This window comes from Acinonyx jubatus, chromosome B1, assembly GCF_027475565.1.
Source record: "Acinonyx jubatus isolate Ajub_Pintada_27869175 chromosome B1, VMU_Ajub_asm_v1.0, whole genome shotgun sequence".
NCBI classification, from domain to species: Eukaryota; Metazoa; Chordata; class Mammalia; order Carnivora; family Felidae; genus Acinonyx; species Acinonyx jubatus.
The window spans coordinates 80,096,789-80,118,501 of NC_069382.1; the positions used below are offsets into that span (position 1 = coordinate 80,096,789).

The 21,713-nt window shown below is 35.9% G+C and overlaps 1 protein-coding gene across 8 annotated transcripts in view; it reads left to right on the forward strand.

The window, feature by feature from the left end:
- Positions 1-21,713, forward strand: part of ANAPC10 (anaphase promoting complex subunit 10) — a 309,570-nt gene that overhangs the window by 41,049 nt on the left and 246,808 nt on the right. For 7 of the 8 annotated variants that reach the window (XR_008296099.1, XM_015081954.3, XM_015081958.3 and 4 more), the window contains exon 4: positions 9,086-9,206. Coding sequence is in view for 7 of the 8 variants with exons in the window: in XM_015081954.3 (XP_014937440.1) it covers positions 9,086-9,206 (121 nt within the window). In the remaining variant the exon portion in view is untranslated. Of the gene's footprint in view, positions 1-9,085; positions 9,207-9,810; positions 9,841-21,713 lie in introns of all 8 variants that reach the window. The other variant, XM_027066819.2, reaches the window with a different exon arrangement.

A 21,713-nucleotide genomic window follows, 5' to 3' on the forward strand; every position in this document is an offset into this window, starting at 1 on the left:
TGTTTGCTTTTGTCTCTGTTGCCTCTGGCGACGTGTCGGTAAAAAATTGCTCCAGCTGAGGTCGGAAAGACTGCTGCTTGTGTTGTCCTCTAGAATTTTGATGGATTCCCGCATCACATTTAGGTCTTTCATCCATTTTGAATTTATTTTTGTGTATGGTGTAAGAAAGTGGTCCAGTTTCATTCTTATGCATGTTGATGTTGAGTTTTCCCAGCACCATTTGTTGAAGACACCATCTTTTTTCCATTGTATATTCTTTCCTGCTCTGTTGAAGATTAGTTGACCTTATGGTTGTGGGTCCATTTCTGGGTTTTCTATTCTGTTCCATTGATCTATGTGTCTGTTTTTGTGCCAGTACCATACTGCCTTAATGACTACAGATTTGTAATACAGCTTGAAGTTAGGAATCATGATGCTTCCAGCTTTGGTTTTCTTTTTCAGGATTGCTTTGGGGTCTTTCAGGACTATATGGGGTCTTTCCTGGTTCCATACAGATTTTAGAATTGTTTGTTCTAGCTCTGTGAAGAATGCTGGTGGTATTTTTATAGGGATTGCATTGAATGTGTAAGTTGCTTTGGGTAATATAGACATTTTAACAATGTTTGTTCTTGTAATCCATGCGCATGGAATGTTTTTCCATTTCTTTGCATCCTCCTTAATTTCTTTCATAAGCATTCTGTAGTTTTCAGAATACAGATCTCTAACTCTTTGGTTAGGTTTATTCCTAGGTATCTTATGGTTTTTGGTGCAGTTATAAATGGGATTGATTCCTTGATTTCTTTTTCTTCTGCTTCGTTATTGGTGTATACAAATGCAGTGGATTTCTGTATGTTGATTTTATAACCTGTGGCTTTACTGAATACATATATTAGTTCTAGCAATTTTTTGGTGGGGTCTTTCAGGTTTTCTGCAGAGAATACCATGTTATCTGCAAACAGTGTAAGTGTAACTTCTTCCTTACCAATTTAGATGCCTTTTATTTCATTTTGTTGTCTGATTGCTGAGGCTAAGACTTCCAGCACTATGTTAAATAGTAATGGTGGGAGTGGACATCCTTGTTTTGTTCCTGACTATATAGGAAAAGCTCTCAAGTTTTTCCCCATTGAGGATGGTATTAGCTGTGGGTCTTTCATATATGGCTTTTATGATGTTGAGGTATGTTCCATCTATCCCTACTTTGTTGAGGGTTTTTATCAAGAATGGATGCTAGTTTTTCAAATGGGTTTTCTGCATCTCCTGAGAGGAGTATATGGTTCTTACCCTTTCTTGTATTAATGTGGTGTATCATGTTGATTGATGTGCAAACATTGAGCTGATAGTGAACCATGATCAAGTGGAATTTCTTTCTACTGTCCTACAAATCCCACTTGATCGTGGTGAATAATTCTTTTAATGTACTGTTGAATTTGACTTGCTAGTATCTTGTTGAGAATTTTTGTATCCAGGTTCATCAGGGATATTGGCCTGTAATTCTCCCTTTTAGTGGTGTCTTTGTCTTGTCTGGTATCAAGGTAATGCTGGTGTCGTGGAATGAGTTTGGAAGTTTTCCTTCCATGTCTCTTTTTTGGAACACTTTGAGAAGAATTGGTATTAACTCTTCTATAAATACCAGGTAGAATTCACTTGTAAATCCATCTGGTCCTAGACTTTATTTTTTAGTAGTTTTTTGATTACCAATTCAATTTCATTACTTGTAATCATTCTATTCTGATATTCTATTTCCATTTCTTCCAGATTGCCCAGTTCGTTGGCATATAATTTTTTATAATATTCTCTTATAATTGTATTTCTGTGATATTGGTTGTTATCTCTATTTCATTTGTGATTTTATTTATTTGGGTCCTTTCTCTTACTTTTGAGAAGTCTGGCTAGGGGTTTATTAATTTTATTAATTCTTTCTAAGAGCCAGCTGTTAATTTTGTTGATCTGTTTTTTTGTTTGCTTCTATATTGTTTTTTCTGCTCTAATCTTTATTATTTCCCTTCTCCTACTGACTTTAGGCTTTATTTGCTGTTCCTTTTCTAGGTCTTTTAGGTTTAAGGTTAGGTTGTATATTTGAGACTTTTCTTACTTCTTGAGGTAGACCTGTATTGCAATATACTTTTCTCTTAGGACTGCCTTTGCTGCATCCCAAAGGGTTTGGACTGTTGTGTTTTCATTTGCTTCCATGTATTTTTTATTTCTTCTCTAATTTCCTGGTTAGCCCATTCATTATTTAGTAGAATATTATTTAGCCTCCATGTATTTGTGATCTTTCCAAATTTTTTCTTGTGGTTGACTGCAAGTTTCATAGCGTCATGGTCTGAAAATATGCATGGTATAATCTCAGTCTTTTTGTATTTGTTGAGGGCTGATCTTTGACTCAGTATGTGATCTCTTCTAGAGAGTGTCCCATGTGCACTTCAAAAGAATGTGTATTCTCTTGTTTTAGGATAACTGTTCCAAATATATCTGTTAAGTCCATTCGTCCAGAGTGTCATTCAAAGCCATAGTTTCCTTGTTGATTTTCTTCTGGATAATCTGTCCATTGTTGTAAATAGGATGTTAAAGTCCCCTACTATTATTGTATTATTACCAATGAGTTTCTTCATGTTTGTTATTAATTGACTTGTATATTTGGGTGCTCTCAAGTTGGGGGCATCAATATTTATAATTTTTAGATCTTTTAAATACATAGACCCCTTAATTATGATATCCTTGTTACGGTCTTTGGTTTAAAATCTAGTTTGTCTGATACAAATATGGCTACTCCAGCTTTCTCTTGATGTTCATGAACATGATAGATGGTTCTCCATCCCTTCACTTTCAATCTAGAGGTGTCTTTAGGTTTAAATTGAGTCTCTTGTAGGCAGCATGTAGATGGGTCTTGTTTTTTGTTTTTTTTAATCCATTTTGATACACAGTATCTTTTGATTAGAGTATTTAGTGCATTTACATTCAATGATTTTTGAAAGATAGGAATTTATTGCCATTATGTTACCTATAAAGTTGGTGTTTCTGGTGATGTTCTCTGTTCCTTTCTAATCTTTGTTTCTTTGGTCTTTTGTTCCCCACTCAGAGAGTCCCCTTTAATATATCCTGCTGGGCTGGTTTAGTGGTCATGAACTTCTTTAGTTTTTGTTTGTCTGGAAAACTCTTTATCTCTCCTTCTATTCTGAATGACAGCCCTGCTGGATAAAGTATTCTTGGGTACATATTTTTCCCATTCAGCATGTTGAATGTATCCTGCCATTCCCTCTCAATTACCAAGTTTCTGTGAACATATCTGCTGTGAATCTGATCTGTTTTCCCTTGTAGGTTAAGGACTTTTTTTCCTTTGCTGCTTTCAGGATTCTTTCCTTGTCTGTGTATTTTGTGAATTTGACTATGATATGTCTAGGTCATCACCCAGTTTTGGTTGAATTTAATGGGAGTTCTCTGTGCTTCTTGGATTTCGATGTCTGTGTCTTTACTCAGATTAGGGACATTTTCAGCTATAATTTTCTCAAACCTTTGCCCCTTTTTTGTCTCTCTTCATCTTCTGGGACCCGTGTGATGTAAATGTTACTATGTCTTAAGTCTCTGAGTTCCCTAAGTCTACCTTTGTGATTGAAACTTTTCTTTCCCTCTTCTTTTCAGCTTCATTATTTTCCATAATTTTATCTTCTGTATCACTGATTTGTTTCTCTACTTCATCCATCCATCTTTGTTATGGCATCCATTCAGGCTTGCATCTAAGTTATAGTATTTTTAACTTAGGTCTGACTAGATTTTAGTTTCTTTACTTCTGCAGTAAGGGATTCTCTAGTGTCTTCCCTGCTTTTTTCAAGCCCAGCTAGTATTCTTACAGTTGTTGTTTTAAATTCTAGTTTAGACATCTTCTCTGTTTTTATTAAATCCCTGGTCATCACTTCTTCCTGTTCTTTCCTTTCAGGTGAATTCCTCTGTCTTGTCATTTTGGAGATGAAAGGGAAAAAAAAAGGGGGAGCTAGATCCTGGGCGTGTTTTTGTCTGTTTGTTAAGTGAAGCTTGATCCAAAATAATAATAATAACAATAACAATTATAGTAATAGTAAAATTTTAAAAATTGCTGTTTCTGTATCAAAAAAAAAAAACACCCAAAACCCCGAAAGGAAGTTAAATCCTGTTTCCCTTAGAGTTGAAGCTTTGCAGCACTCTGTGATCAGTAGACTTGGTGTGTGCAAGGGGTTTATGCTGGTCTTCTGGGGGTGTGGCCTGTTGAGCTGATTCTCAGGTGTACTTGCCCTAGTAGAAATGTACCTGCAGGGCAGTCAGGGCTTGGTGTATGTGGCTCCAGCCTCCACTTGGTGGCACTGTTTAGCTCACTGAGCTGATGAGTGGGGTGAAAATGGCAATCTCCCCCTATTTCATCCCGGATGGGGGAGTTTGCGCCTTTCACTCTTCAGGAAGCACTCACAGAAGAGCAAACAATCATTCCTCCTCTGTCCCCAGCTTCTGCCATATCTCCACCTTTACGCTGCCTACCTCTGAGCTGTCCATGTAGCTATTTCATCTTTTAGACATCTGCAAGGCACAGACTCACTGACCCCCTGGGGTGGGGGGAGGTTCTCACTGCACTGTAGCCCAGGGCTGGTTTGTCCCAGAAAATAGTCACGTGACCTCACAGTGGTTAGGAATTTTTGGGAAAGTGCAGCACAAGGCCGGTGCCAAAGTTTGCTGCCCTTAGCTAGTGTCCCCATTCCTATGTTAGTGAACAGGGCAGTTCAATGGCGCTGCCATGTCTTCTGCCCCCAGAGAGGCTGGGCCACCTCTCCCACTGCTTCTTGCACTGCAAGCAGGGGAATTGTTTTGCCCCTTGCAACCCAGAGGATCCTCAGACCAATCTGCTGGCTCCTGGGTCTCCGCCCTCCTTCCCCACTGGAGCATATTGCTAAGTCCACCAGGCATGAACTGGATTCAGATTCTGGCTCTGCATAGCTAGATGTGTGACTGAGACTGTTTGCTTAACCCGAATCTGAGCTCAGTTTCCTCATCTGTAGTGTGGACGTGATAATGTATTAAATAGGCATGAGAACTGGTAACAGAGCTTCTAATAACAGTGCTTTAAACAGAGTGGAGGGGCGACTGGGTGGCTCAGTTGGTTGAGCGTCGGTCAGGTCATGATCTCACTAATTGTGAGATTGTGCCCCTCCCCCCCAATAAATAAATAAACAAGGTGGGAATTTATTTTCTCTCCCTCTTCATATAAGTGGAACGTGGCAATTCAGGAATGGTATGGTAGCCCTACAGTGTTTTGTAGACCCAGATTCCTTCTCTTTCCATTCTTAGTTCATGAGTTCTGTCCTCAAGGTTACCTCATGATTCAAGATGCCTATTGGAATTCTACCCATTATGTCCATATCCCAGGTAGCAGGAAGGAGTAGGTGGAGAAGGTAAAGTGGGATTTCTTCCTTTAAAAAAACCTTTCTTGGGGCATCTGGGTGGCTCAGTCGGTTAAGTGTCTGACTTCAGCTCAGGTCATGATCTTATGGCTCGTGGGTTTGAGCCCTGTGTTGGACTCTGTGCTGACAGCTTGGAGCCTGGAGCCTGCTTCGGTTTCTGTGTGTCCCTCTCTCTCTGCCCTCTCTCTCTCTCTTGCAAATAAAAAAAATAAACATTAAAAACTTGGTTTATAGGGGCGCCTGGGTGGCTCAGTCGGTTAAGTGTCCAACTTCAACTTAGGTCATAATCTCACAGTTCATGGGTTCAAGCCTTGCATTGGGTTCTGTGCTGACAGCTCAGAGCCTGGAGCCTGCTTCGGATTCTGTGTCTCCCTCTCTCCTTTCCCCTCCCCTGCTCATGCTCAAAAAATAAACATTAAGAAATTTTTTAAAAATTTAAAAAAACCTTTCTTTATAAAATACAGTCATTTGGTGTAAATCTAATTGGCCATAACTTAGTCATGTCGTCATATCTAGCTTTAAGGGAAGCTAGGGAATATAGTCTTTTAGTAGAATGCCATAAAGAAAGAAGGGAACAGGGGCTGTTAGGTTGTCAACCTGGAGTGTCTGTCTCTAATGTCTTCTCTTGCAATTTCATGGGTTCCCAATGAATTGAAAAATTATTCAGGAGTCAGCAGGTGGAGACCAAAGTATCACCCTTGTAAAACTGACAACGCTGATGTTTAAGGGGCTTACATCTACAGTTAAGTGTATTTGCTAATATTGAACCCTAGAATTAAACAGACTTGCCCATCCAGTTATGAAGGTGCTAGACCAGGTAGAGCCTGCCTCTATTAAATTTGTGGCATGAAGGAACAAAGTCAATGTGTACCTCCTGCCAGCAGCTCTTTCTCAGCAGAAAGGGAGTCATGGGTGAGGAATAGAGAGGCTGGGAATGTTACTTATGTCATCAGAAATGGGGACATGTTACCCCCTCCCTCTTTCCTTCCTATAGTACTTTACCCTAAATGTTTAGCACAATGCTTGGCTTACAGAGTATGGTGATTATTATTATACTGATGATTTGAGCAATTTAAGTAGCTGCCATGATGTCTCATAATCTACACATTTAATCTTCCCACACGCATTGCTATTTGACACATAGATGGTTTTCTGTGCAGTGTTAGTTTTTACATTCACCACGAGATAAAATTGATAAATAATTTTAAAAGGCTTTATGGGTACATTTTAGAATAATAGTTTTTAAACTTTTCGTGAGGTCACAGTTTCTTTTGCAATGTAATGAAATTATATAATTATGTAATCAGATTATCATATTAAATATGATTTCTGGGAATACATGGATCCCAACTTATGGCAGATAAAATTTAAAGAACTACAGACACGTACATATTCCTGCAAATTGGTACCAATGATTGTTGAGTAAGTTAAGTATAATTAATTAACAGCAAGGTGATATGTGTTAAGGTCATGTGAAGCAGATAGACACATCTTTCAACTTCAACTGTGCCTGCCTGCATACTAGCTTTTTTACCTTCAGTCAGTTAATATTAACCTGAGTGTTACTGGTTGCTTTTTTTTTTAAATCAGTAAAATGAAGGTGGTAATGGCTTCTGTATCCAAGGTTGAGAAGTGAATTAAATAATACATAAAAAGCTTTGCTTCTGGGCCAAAGTTCATTTGCTATTTTGTACTTGTTGCTGTTGTCTTTATAATCATTTGTGTTGTTGTTATTCTTTGCTTTTCTAACCGCATCCTGATTATCTTTTATGTTCCAGTGACTAAGTTATCTTAAATTTCATAACTTGGAGATAAAATTATTCTGAACAGCGGAAAGCTTGGCTTTTTAGATCTGCTTTTGTTAAAAAAGAAAAGCAAAAGTCTTCAAGAGTAATCTTCATGATCTTTGATCTCTCCATAATAAGAAAGACCTTTTACTGCCTGCTTCTGGCTCATCAGGAAAAGATCTTTTGTATGCCCTTCAAAATTTCCCCTCTTCCCTTGCTTCCTCTCATGTCTCCTTCCTGGCCCAACAGAAAGAGAAAGATGTCAGTTTGATACCTCTGGCCTCTTCTGAAAACCTGGTAATGGTATTTATCCTGTCAGCGATTCCTGGGTACTTAGTGTTTTACATCTTGATCTGTCTTTATTATTTGAAGAAAAGTCCTTAACTTTCCCCATTTGTTTTTGATGAATAGCTTGGGCTATAGAAGTTTGGTCCCCACACTAAGAGCTACAGATCCCCTGCTGTTTTTATTGGTTGACTTTTGACACAGACTACTTCTGTTCAAGGAGCTCATTGTTAATAAGTTAGTGCCAGTTTATACCAGAACTTAACTTTTAAAGCATGTTTAAATAGACTTCTTAATGGGTTTTTTTGGTTGATGTTTAAAATTGTCTAGTGTTTTTTTTCCCCTAATGACCCAAATAGCACATGCTTAATGTAAAAAAAAAATTATTCCAAAAATATATAAATCATAAAAAAAAATAAAGCTCTCTCATAGATCTGTTCCACCAAAGTGGTCCCTTTTAGTGTTTTTGTATGATTCTATCTACATTTTTATATATATATATATATATATATATATATATATATATATGTAATGTATACCTATACATATATGTAGGTGTATATGCCTTTAAAATTTTTTTTGTTTTCCCCAAAATGCAATCCTTCTGTATATACTGTTTTGTAATCTGCCTTTTTACCTAACCTGTATATGTGTGTGATTATTTGAAATAGTTATATAGGATTTCATTGAATAGATATAACTAATTACCTATTGAGGTGGATATTTGAGTTTATAATTTTTTAGTAATTTAACCCCAGGATGGTAAACATTTTTTCTGCATCCATTTTTAAGTATTTGTGTTATTTTTGTTTTTTAATGTATTCTCAGAAGTTGAATTCATGGGTCAAAGGCTGTGTGCCTTACCAGCTCATTATGACAGTAACCTTTTCTAATCAAATTTGGATATTATCAGTCATTTTAATATTTTTTAATATGATAAGAAAACTAATGTCTATGTATTTTAATTTATATTTCTTTGATTATTAGAGATTAAAACATTTTCATGTTTTTTGGCTACTTGCTTTTTTTCTGAGATTAATTTTGTGTTATATAGTCTTTGCTTCTCTTCCTAAGGTATATATATATTTTAAAAACAGAATTTTATTTCTTGCATTACATAATATATTTTCCTTTAAAACTACACTATTATTGTACAATATGTGCTGTAATATATGTTTATATATTATAAAGTTATAAATGATTTTGGTTTTGTTGGACTTAATTTCTTACTTAGCTAGTTATTTTCAAATATTGATATAGGAAATTAAGTAATTAACTAGTAAAAAAAAAACACCAAGTTTTTTAGAGTAACTTTTTTGTGTAAAACAAATGAAGAGTACTGAAATTCTTAATGCTGTTTGCATGTTAAGGTACCTATTTTAGCTCAACTGTTTTTAATTTACTCACATCTGGTTCTTGACCATGTTCTAGATAAGAGATGCCTGTATGAATGTGTATCTGTATTTTTACTTGTTCTTCATTTTCATCATTGTTGAAATGAAATGGAAATTGTTGATTGAAGTACTCATTTGAGTGAACTGCGATCAGAAGATGTTTTGGATATAATCTTCCCATGTGATAAAGAACATGTTTTTATTTTATTGCTTTTAGAAGAAAAACAACAGTGAAGACATTATGTATTTATGCAGACTACAAATCTGATGAAAGCTATACTCCAAGCAAGATCTCGGTCAGAGTAGGAAATAATTTTCACAATCTTCAAGAAATTCGGGTATGTCTTTCACATTTTTAAAAATATGTTTTCCTGTAACTCTTGCTCTTTAGAGAATGGTTACATTTGACTTTAGATTAGACAGATTAAAATGTTAATATATAAATGGAAAATTATTAATATATAAGAAAACATTTTAAATTTTTTATATTTAAATTTTTTTTAAATTTTGATTGTCATTTTAATTTTTTCCCAGTGTTTTAATTATGGAAATTTTTAGACATACAGGAAAATTTAAAGAATTATATAGTGAATCCCAGTATACTCATCTCTTAAATTCTATCTATAATTGTTAATGTTCTGCTGTATTTGCATTATTATAATCTGTCCATCAATTCATCTAATTTTTATATGCAATTCAAAATAAGTTGCAGATATTTGTACATGTCACCCCAAATACTTCAGCATGATATATGATAACTAGAGTTATGAATATTTGCTTCAGGTTCTTATTTTAAGGTACAATGTATATATGTTTTGCACAATCTTAATTATGTATTATTTGGTGAGTTTTGACAAATGCAAACATACGTATAACCCCAACTTCTATTAAGATATAGAATATTTTCTTTACCCCATAAAATTCCCTCATATTCCTTCCCAGTCAATCTCCATCTCTATCCTACTCTCAGAGGTAAGTGTTGCTCTAATTTCATTCGTTCATTCATTCATTTTATAGATCAGTTTTGCCTGTTATATAGCATGTCATATAAATGAAATCACAAAAGGTGTAACTTTTTGTAAGGCTTCTTTCATTCAGCCTAATTTTTTGACATTTCATCCTTGTATTTGCATGTATCAGTACTTCATTCTTTTATATTCTGGAGTTATAGTCCATTGTTTGAATATAACCCAATTTATTTATGTACTATATAACTTTTTGAAGCTATTAAGATAATGCTTTTGTGACTTGAATGTTACTAGTCCGAACACGTTTACATTTCATGTACTTTGAATGAGTTTGAACTTTGTATATATATAAAGTTCTGGCCCTTTGCATTTTTTCCTTGTCAGGAAATCTTTGAGCTCAAATAATCATTAAAATCTTTTAAATTAGGTAGTTCTGAGAGATTTGGAAGCACCTGTGACGTTTGAAAGACTTCTGGCTAATTTGTGGCCTGGACTCTTATTTGACTTAGTGTTTATAAGATCTGCCTCTACATTTATATTTCTTCCCTGAGTTAGTAATAAAATACTTAATAAAAATCACATATATTTTCATTATTTACTCAATGAATGTGGTGTTGTTCTCTTGTGAAATTTGTTTATGTATTGACAAATAAGAATAAGTAAGAACATTTTCATCCACAGGTATTTTGGTTTTTTGTTTTGTTTTGTTTTTTCATCCTTCTTTGAGTTAAGTTTGTTGCTTTTTGAGATGGCCACCTGGTCTTATTAATGTTCATTTACTTTTTTTTTTTTTAATGTTTTTATTTATTTTTGAGAGAGAAAGAGACAGAATGCAAGCAGGGGAGGGGCAGAGAGAGAGGGAGACACAGAACCCAAAGCAGGCTCCATCCAGACTCCAAACTGTCAACACAGAGCCTGACACGGGGCTCAATCTCATAAACTGTGAGATCATGACCTGAGCCGAAGTTAGACACTTAACCAACTGAGTCACCCAAGAGCCCCTAAACCAAAAGTATAAACCAGTATAAACAAAGTATAAACTTTGTTAGTTTCTTCATTCACCCCAGTGCTTTTTCATTCAGAATATTTTAAATTCTTTTTATTATCGTAATTACATTGGACCTTTTGCTAGCCCTTCTTTTAGTCATATATGATATGTTTAATCAGTGTTCAAAGTACTTTAAAGATGCGAGATATGTACTTCTTATACTTAAACATTTTGTATTTATCACATGATTGGGTCACTCATATTTATAAGCCTTTTTGTATCATAGCTGGCTTGTTCTGTTTTAAAATTAAAGATTTGTCCCGTAAGTCCTCAGGCAGGTTGAAATATGTGACACACAAAATGTTTTCATCCAAAATGTGTGTGGCCTATATTTGAAATGTCCACTAGATGTCACTGTTGTCCTTTAATTGATGGTTTCTGTCTAGTTGTTAAGCCCTTAAGTAGTCTTAGTTGTAACTTATTTTTCTTTGAGTATATTTATTCAAAAATTCTTTCATGCATTTTGGGAAATGTACATCCTCATACATGATTTCTAGCTTTATGTATTAAATATATATATTGTATTCTGTTGTAAATTAGAGAAACTTGAAATGATATTTGGACCATTGCAGATACTTTTAATCTAGTTTTGCTTCTATTCTATCATTTAAGTACTGAAACATTAGCCATATAGAATAAGGGCTCTTTTAGGTAGTCTCTTAATTTTATTCCAAGTGTGTTTATATTTCTGTGTAGTGACCACACAGCCTCATGAGGCCAGTAATACTAAATATTACCAGGTGATAATGTAAGTTGTTTTCCTGAAAAACTTAATGAACATACTGCTTTTCTGCCACAGTTCTCACTAAGGAACCATAATTTTTGTATTTTGCTTTAAAATATTAGTACCGCCTTTGCAGCTCATGATATAAAGTATACTTTATCTTTTAATTATATATCTTTACATGTGATTTACTTTATTTGCCTGTTTTTCTAAGTTAAAGAAATAATCTGTTATCACTTTGTTTTTTAAGGGAAGATAAGCAGATTATGATTTTATTTCCTACTCTATAGGATCTAAATTGTTATTTCTAAAAAACTCTTCTAACTCAGATGCTAAGACAAGTGATTAAAATGGTGTTAACTTTTATGAGGTTTTTAGAGCCATCGTTTCATTAGTTATAGGACTGATTTAACTGAGTGGAAAACCCAACTAAATCTTTTTATATTTTTCCATGGAGGCTTGCCCACGGGAGGGTGTAGTGTGTATTGGAGTGTTTAATAGGTTTTCCTTTTTTACTAGAAATTATGGATTTGTTTACTTGAAACACTCTAAAAACCTATTTTCTGTCATTTTATTATTGATTTGAAGTAGTAACTTTTACAAAAATGTAGTTCAGGGTAAGAAAAGCTAATGGCTACTCTATTTATCAAAAAATTATTCTTTTGCTATCATATGTTTTCCTTCATTTTAGTTACAAAGCATGCTGTTCTATCCTGATCTTTGTAACCTCTGTTGAAAAACCTCTACAAAGAGATCAGGCCTTTCCTTTACTAATCTTGAATGTGTATTTCAATCTCTATACCTGAGGAGAGACTTAAAATGGAAATAAGGTTTAAACTTTCTGCTTAATGGTTACAAGATACTAAAACTAAGTTTGGCCAAATAGAACATTTTTGACGCCAAAGTTGAATTCATTTGTGCTGCTCATTCTACTTTTGTGTTTTTAAAATTGTCCATCCTTCAGAAATTGGGAACCAAAGACATAAGAACATTTATGAGATGTTTGTGATTTATTGCTTCCACACAAGACTACTTCTGTAAAGGAGTGAGGACTTAGCATTTCAGAGTCTTTATGGCATTATCTTCTCAAAACACTTCATCTCAGTTGTGTTAACTTTTATATAGGAAGTCATGTTCATCATGTTATTAAGGAAGTTATTCAAGAGAAGTTTTCACATAAAGATACAGTTGCTTTTAAAATTTTTAAATCATTTGCATTTTAGCATTATGTTTTGGTTTAATGCTGTTTTTTTTCCTTTGCTCTCAGAAGGAAAAATAAATAGCTGGAAATTTTTTGTCATTTAGAGCGAGAAACCAAAGAGCACTATGTCTTACATGTGACCATTTTAACTTTGTAGAAAGCATCTCCAGCTAAAATTCAAGAAAAATTAAAGTCTTTTTCAATTTGCTAACAAGTTATTTCTCTTTCTAAAAACTATTACGGAAATTTTTTTCTTAGGGGTGCTTGGGTGGCTCAGTCGGTTAAGTATCTGACTTTGGCTCATGTCATGATCTCACGGTTCATGAGTTTGAGCCCTGTGTCGGGCTCCGTGCTGACAGCTCAGAGCCTGGAGCCTGCTTCTGATTCTGTGTCTCCCTCTCTCTCTGCTCTTCCCCTGCTTGGGCTATGTCTCTCTCTCTCTCTCAAAAATAAATAAACATTAAAAAAATTGAAAAAAAATTTTTGTACTTAAATATGATACTAAACTGATTTATTAGACATAGAATGACAGCTTTCAAAATTATTTATTTTTTTAAATGAGTTACTCTGTGGTATTTATTTATTTAAATGTAATTTATTATCAAGTTAGCTAACATACAGTATATACAGTGTGCTCTTGGTTTCGGGAGTAGATTCCCATGACTCATCAGTTACATACAACACCCAGTGCTCATCCCAACAAGTGCCCTCCTCAATGCCCATCACCCATTTTCCCCTCCTCTCCGGCCCCCCACTGACCCTCAGTTTGCTCTCTGTATTTAAGAGTCTCTTGTGGTTTGCCTCCTCTATGTTTGAAACTGTTTTCAAAATTATTTCTATACAGTTTTGTAAAAAAACAACTTGTTAACTGAAGCAGATATTTTCAGCATATGTGAAAGTTGTCCTTTGATTCATTGTTAGCATTTTGCTTCTAAAATTTGTGACCGCAAAAGGATAGAATATTAATGGAGTACAAGATTGAGCACTTAAGTGAATTTTAAGCCCTCTTTTTGTCTTCAGATAATAAAGCTGTTACCAAATGATTTTTTTTTTTAAAGAAGAAGCTTGAAACAAGTCTTCGATGTTAAGAGAGCTGTAATGATATTTTTCTTTTCTTCCTTGTGGATGAGCCTTTTGGCTCTCTTCCTTGGGTCTTGAATCAGTAGCATGGCTATGGGAGTCCATATTTGGTACTTTGACAAAAGTGGTTAAAAAGTCAACTCTTCTGTTAACATAACATTTATGATTATAATTTGAGTTTTGTTAATGTGTGTGGTGGAGTAAGAAGATGCAGACAGAGTCTCTGGCTCTATCCATCGATCTTAAAATCTACTTATATTTACTTTCTGATGAGGGGCCTGTTTTAAACAACTTGATATAAAATGGAATGATTTAGGCAGTACTTATAAACATAAATTTGTTTGATAGGACAGTGTTTAATTTATTGAGCCTTTGGAAAAATATTTTTACTGAAATTTAGCTAATTTAAAAGAAAACATTTTTAAAAATTAGTTTTTATAACTGACACTGGGACATCTCTGAAATGAGTATGGATATTTTGTTGTGATACACATAATTTTTAGGCCAGAAATGTTATCCTTTTTTTTCCCTCTCTAAAAGTAACACACAATTTAAAGAGAGTTATTCACGATTATATACATTACTTATTTCCAAAATGGAGTTGAGATGACTATGCATTTGGGATGTATTTCCTTTTGAATCTAAAATGTTACATAGTGGAATATTATATATATATATTTTAAGAGAGAAATATTCTTGTATCTCTTGTTGTTTGTTTGATCACAAACCTAGACTGTGTCAATGTAGAGATGTAATCTGGGATTCCTATTACAAGACAAATTCATACTGTATTTATTAGGTATTTTTTTAGGGCCTGCTAAGTGCCAGGAACTGTATTAGGTACTGGGAATACAGTAAAGATAGTCACTGTTCCTGTCCGTATGCACCTCATAGTTTGGTGGAAAAGACAGGCAAGTAAATCTACAATTACAACATAGTCTAGTAAAGACATATGGTGCTGTGGAAACACAATGGAATATTAGGAGCAACCGTTTAAAAAGTTTTTCTAGGGTGCCTGGGTGGCTCTGTCAGTCAGGCGTCCCGGCTCTGGATCTCAGTTCTGGTCATGATCTCACAGGTTCATGAGATTGAGCCCCTCATCAGTGCAGAGCCTGCTTGGGCTTCTCTTTCTCCTCTCTCTGTCCCTCCTCTGTTCGTGCGCTCTCTTTCTCTCTCCCTTTCACCCTCTCTCTCTCTCTCTCTCTCTCAGAATAAATAAACTTAAAAAAGTTAAGAAAAAAGTTTTTCTAAAAGTGGTGATAGTTCAACTGAATCTTAAGGATCAACATAAAGCCCACTCAGGTGAGAATAAAGTGAGGCATTTTGAAAGGGGTACAGTGTACCTAAAAGTACAGAAGCAGGAAGGCATGGCATAATGGCAGAACTGCAAGTAATTAATACTTCTGGAAGCTGGGTAGGTATGAAGCAATGGCAAGAAAGACTGGAGAAGTACTTGTCATTCAACACATTTATTGTGATGGTGATGGTAATATGGCCTCTGCACATAAGGAGTGAATGTTCATGCGGGGAGTGATGTGTAGTTGTTACAGTGAGAATACGTAGGCAAAAATCAGGTTATGCTTACTTTCATAGACTTCTAGGGAGTTTGGACTTTAAATGAGGAGATATTGATAAAGTTTAATCGTGGGATGGCTGGGGCTGGAGCAACGTGAAGACCGGCTAGGTGGTATCCAGTTGAAAATTAGGAGGATTTAACCAAGGCCATGACAATTGGGTTCAAAAGAAAGGGGTGCATTTGAGGTAGATTCAAAAAGGCTTGTGACTGATTGTTACCTAGGGTGTACAGGGAGTATGTATGAGTAGGGGCTTCAAATAGGTAGAAGAGGGCAACTAGAATTCTTCTCATGTTTGGCAACTGGTGGATTTTTATCATTAATCAGCAATGGAATGCAGAGTTAAGGAACATCGAGGATGGTGAGAAAGGTTAAGCTAATGAGATTAGTTTTTGTCACTGACTTCTGGTATTTTTTCTGACAGAGGGCTTTTCAAGGGGTGGCCAGATACATGGATCCAAACCTGAAGAAAGAAGTCTAGGTTAGAGGTGTAGACTTGAAAATTACCAACATGCAAGGTAGAAGCTTCGGTGCGAGTTCCGATTCATTCAGGGAGTGTGTGCAGTGGAAAAGAAGAGTGCCAGGGCTGGAACTGTGGAAATGCCAACACTCAAGGACTGGGGAGAAAAAAGATTATTCAGTGAGAAAAAGCTGAAAGAACTGCCAGTGATGAGAAGAAAATTGAGAGACAATGTCACAGAAGCTGAGAATGGGCAGGAGTACCCACTTAGATAGGGAATGAAACCCTTCCTGCCTAAGCCTGTGTTGCATGTTTTCATAGGCAATTTATTTAATGCAATTCTGTAGTAAGCAGCTTCTGCAAGTAGTTTAGTTTAATCACTCTTTGGAGTAATAGTTTCTACATTTATAGATTTGAGACCAATGAAATTATTGAATACCAGGAATTCCAACTTTTCCTACTCTCATATTTGGACCAAGTAAGAAGATTCTGAAGGGGATTCTTGTTTTGTTTCGTAATGCTTTGAATTGGAAGGTTTTGTAGTGCTGATGCGTACTTAACTTTGAAGTTGATGAGGTTTCTTTTAAGAGCATTGTGCCCTAGAGTCGCCTTTTTCAAGTGCTCTTTTGCAGCACTTACGAAGAACTGCACTGTTTCTTTTAGGCAGAGTGACAGTAGGGACAGCCAGGGACAAAGAAAACAAAAACAAAATTAAAAACCCTTTATTTAACTATATAGCAGGGTGCAATGCAATAAAAATATGCACTTTACTTACAAAAGTGAAAATGCCCATGGTTTTAGAGATACCGATTATCAACCCTTTTTATTTAAATAAGGAAAGCCTACTGAGTACTGCCAGCTGAACAGGGAAGGGGTAGGCACCTGGCTGAGAACTTAGCACAGTGTCAGAAACAGTAGGCGTTTAATAAAAAGTTGTCAAATGAGTATACCAGCAGTCAGTCCCTAGGCTTGCCACTGATCCCTGCTTGTGTAGTTTTCTTAAAAGAAGATTATCTGGGCAGATCTGATTCTTTCTCTCAAAAATTCAAAAAAATATTTTTTATAATTGTGATAAAAAACATGTAACTTAAAATTTACCATCTTAACACTTTTAAGTGTACAGTTCAATAGTGTTAAGTAGATTCACATTGTTGCACAACACGTATTCGGAATCACTTCATCTTGCAACACTGAAAATCTATATCCATGAAACAACTCCTCCTCATTTTCCCTTACCTCAACCCCTGATAACCACCATTCTACTTTCTTTTCCGATGAATTTGGTTACTCTTTTAATACCTCATATAAGTGGGCTCATAGTATTTATCCTTTTGTGACTGCCTTGTTTCACTGAGCACAGTGTCCTCAAGGTTCATCTGTGTTGTAGCATGTGACTGGATATCTTCCCTTTTTAAGGCTAAATAACATTCCACATTATGTTTATCGATTCATCTGTTGATGGACCTTCCACAAGAGGTGTGAATAATGCTGTTATGAATATGAATGTGCAAACATAAATATCTCTTTGAGACCCTGCTTTCAGTTCTTTTGGGTGTATACCCAGAAGTGGGATTGTAGGATTGTGTGGTAGTTTTATTTATTTTTTATTTTAAAAAGTTAGTTTTAAATGTTTATTTATTTTTGAGAGAGAGAGGGAGACCTAGAATCCAAAACAGGCTCCAGGCTCCGAGCTGTCAGCACAGAGCCCGACCTGGGGCTCAAACACACGGACCACGAGATGGTGACCTGAGCTGAAGTCAGATGCTTAACCCACTGAGCCACCCAGGCACCCCTGGTAGTTTTATTTTTATTTTTATTTTTTGCCTTTCTCAGAAATATGACTCACAAGAAACAGGCAAGTTAGCCAGACTTGATACAGTGAGATAGCGATATGGAGAGGGTGGTAAGGTGAAGGGCCATGTGCGTTTCAAGTTTCAAAGTTAGAAGGCTATAGACTCTAAGATAATGGGAGGAGGTAGGATGGTGTAGAACAAATAGAGCGGATGCAGGCACAGAATCAGACTGACCAGGGGAGAGAAAAATAGAGCTGAATGAATGGCTGGTGCTCCCAGTGTTCTTCATTTACTGACCTCTCTGGTCCCTAGTTGTTTACTTTTTCCTGGATTCCTGGGCTAACTTTTTAGTAAGCCCCCTTTCCCTGTAGAAACTTTTGAATGCATCTTTCTTTATTCTTGGCAACTAAGAATGGTCGTGATTAGAATAGAAAGATCTACAGCAGATTTTGCTGAAAACTGCATGCTGAAAAGTTTTATCATAATTTTAAAGTATATCTTGAGGTCAGCCCATTCAGGACCTTCATTTTTTTTCTCAGCCTCTTATTTTATACATAGTGAATGAAGACTTAATCTCTAAAAATTAGAGGCAAGTAGCAGATTTTTAATGGGATCAGTGTTGTGTTAGGAAGAGAAGAATCAGCATGTCAGTTTTGATGTAGATTGGATTGACCATCATAGTACTGTTTTTGAGTCCTCTCGTTCACTGTTACTTGGGTTTGTAACCTCTACTATTTATGAAAGCACTCTCAACATTTATGTCACTGGGCTAAGCAGTCACTACTCACTGTTTCATTTTGTCTCCAAAGCACAAGTGGTGATCAGATGTTATTATCCCTATATTCAAGTAAAGTTGAGACTTACGTTAAAAGGACCTTTTGCTATGTGGCTCATTCTACATGTTAGAGCTGAAAGAAACTTCAGAGGTAGTGTATTTCATCAAAAGCTTAGATGCTACACAGGCAGGTAATGTAACAGCAAGGTTCCATGCCTTTATGCCAGGGGGGCAGTTTCTATTCAGTTTCAGCCTGTATTGCCCCATGGGAGTGTAGGCCTGGTGTTGTCAGTCCTAACATTTTTTAAGAGAAATCTGGATATGAATGTGAAATTTCCCAACTTTTAAAATGTGGAAATTTCCCAATTTTTAAAATATGCTGGACAAACAAGGTATGTCCACAGTCTGGATGTGGTGAAAGGACCACGAGTTAACAACTTCTAATAAAGTGCAATCCCACTGTTTTACAAACGAGATGCAGAGTGAACTGCCTGATGTTACACGGCAAGGCAGTGGTATAGCTGGGAATCAACATGCAATACATATTCCTTCCATCTTTTGCTTAACATCACATTAGATTTTAAGTTACCAAAATATTTCTTTAAATTTTTTTCAGAAAAATTGAAGTGTGGAGCCAAGGAAATGAGTGACGGGATAGATTGACTATAGAATTTTGAAATGTATTTACTTTCTTGATATATTCTATTGAAAATTGGTTGATTCTGTAATGCTAATGCTTTTGGCATAAGCAGTTACAAATACTTGCTTTTCTTTTTGCTGGTTGCTTTTGCTTAATGATTTTATAAAAAGCTTTAAACAGTGTAATTTGGAGGATAAGATTTCTAAGGAAAAAAGAAAAAAAAAAAACCATCTCCAAGCCTCTGAATAAAAGAGTGAGAGAGAATATTGGAGTGGAAACTATTGGAATATAAGCCAATTGATTCTTTCTTCTCTGGCCATTTTATCTTCGTAAGGCAGTTAAGAAAAATCATCATTCAAGGGTCTGTAGGCTTGAAGGGTGGGGTGGATAGTCTTCCCTCCTGTGTTTGCAATTTTTGGTGGTAGAAAACAGAAACAGTGGTTCAGTAATCTCAGCACCATTTTCAGAACAAATTGTCTCGTTTGTAAATTAGCTTAGAAGGATAATTTTCTAATTGAATAGTCCACAGCTAGCCTTGATCTTTGGTGCTTGACTAAGTAGGACAGAGGCACTAGGCAGAGGAGACCCTCCAGGAACTCTGATGAGAACAAGATCTAGAGTCAGACTAAGTGGTACCATAACTTTGAGGCAGTAGTAGGGAAATTGTCCAGATAATATGTAAGCTCAATTTTTATTGAGCCTCAGGTCTTTTTTTTTAATGTTCATTTATTTTTGGGAGACAGAGAGACAGAGTACAAGCAGGGGAGGGGCAGAGAGAGAGAGGGAGACACAGAATCCAAAACAGGCTCCAGACTCTGAGCTGTCAGCACAGAGCCCAATGTGGGGCTCGAACCCACAAAGCATGGGATTGTGACCTGGGCCGAAATCGGACACTTTACCAACTGAGCCACCCAGATGCCCTGAGCCTGAGGTCTTTTATCTCATTCCAAGTTAATATGTTTTTACTAAGTAGCTGTGTAAATTTTCCGTTACTTTTATTTGATAATGAAGAATAAAAGTTCTTACTCGGGTCTTATATATTCCATAGATTCCCATTCTTTGCCACCAAAAAAATTTCACATGGCAACAGATATTTTCGGGTTGAAAATACCTGGTATCAGCAGAATGAAAAGACAAGCTACAGGCTGGGAGAAAATATTTGCAAAAGACATCTGATAAAGGACTGTTATCCAAAATATACAAGATACTTTTAAAACTCAACAATAAGAAAGCAAACTGTAGGCCAAAGACTTTTAACAGACACCTCACCAAAGAAGATGTGCAGATGGCAAATAAGCATATTTTCGCATATGCAAATATGCTTCCCATCATGTCTTCAGGAAAATGCAAATTAAGTAAAACAACATACCACTGCACACCTATTAGAATAGCCAAAATCTGGAACTCTTACAGTGTCCAGTGCTGGCAAGGATATGGAGCAACATGGGTTCTCATTCATTGCTGGTGAAGATACAAAATGGCACAGTCACTTTGGAAGACAGTTTGGTGGTTTCTTACGTAAGTAAACATGCTCTCAACCAACCGTATGACTAGGTAGTAGTGCTCCTTGGTATTTACTTAAAGGAGCTAAAAACTTATATCCATATAGAATTCTGCACATGGATGTTTATGGAGCTTTATTAATTATTGTGAAAACTTGGAGGCAACCAGGGCATCCTTCACTAGGTGAATAGATTAATAAACTGTGGCACATCCAGAATGTTACTCAGTGCTAAAAAGAAATGATCCATCAAGCCATGAAAAGACGTGGAGGAGCCTGACGTGCATATTACTAACTGAAAGAAGCCAATCTGAAAAGGCTATTTGTAAAATTCCAACAATGTGGAATTATTTGTACAATTTCAACTGTGACATTCTCAAAAAGGCAAAACTATGGAGATAGTGAGAGGCTTAGAGGTTGCTAGGAGTTGGGAGTGGTGGGAGAGATGGATAGGCAGAGCACAGAGGATTTTGAGGACAGTGAAAATACTCTGTAAGATACTATAATGATGGATACATTTCATTACACATTTGTCCAAACCCGTAGCATGTACAACACCAAGAGTGAACCCTAATGTTCGTAATGAGGGAGGCTCTGCATGTGGTGGTAGGGGCAGGAGATGTATGAGAAATCTCGTACATTCCTCTCAGTTTTGCTGTGAATCAAAACTGCACTAAAAGTTGTCTCGTTCTAAAAAAGAAAATATGTAATATACTATCTATCTTTTTCCCCACCACTCAGGGTAACAAATTTTCATAGGATTTGACTGGCATGTTGAGCTCATATGAGACAATTATAAAATGCTGGCAACTTTTGTTTCCCCTGCTTCTCTAAGACTGTGTACTTGCTGCAAAACAAATGAGATTTCTTAATAATGAGTACCTTAATATTTTTTACGTAGGAATACATTTCCAATTTTATAACAGAAATCAATAAAATAATTATAACAGAAGCTTCTAACCGATAACAATTTTCGTATCTTATGTATCCATTTTATCTGTATTTAGAAAGCAACTTTGAAAATACAGATTCTAATCCTGTAAAATGTTTAGACTAAAAAGTATTATTTTACTCTAATTTA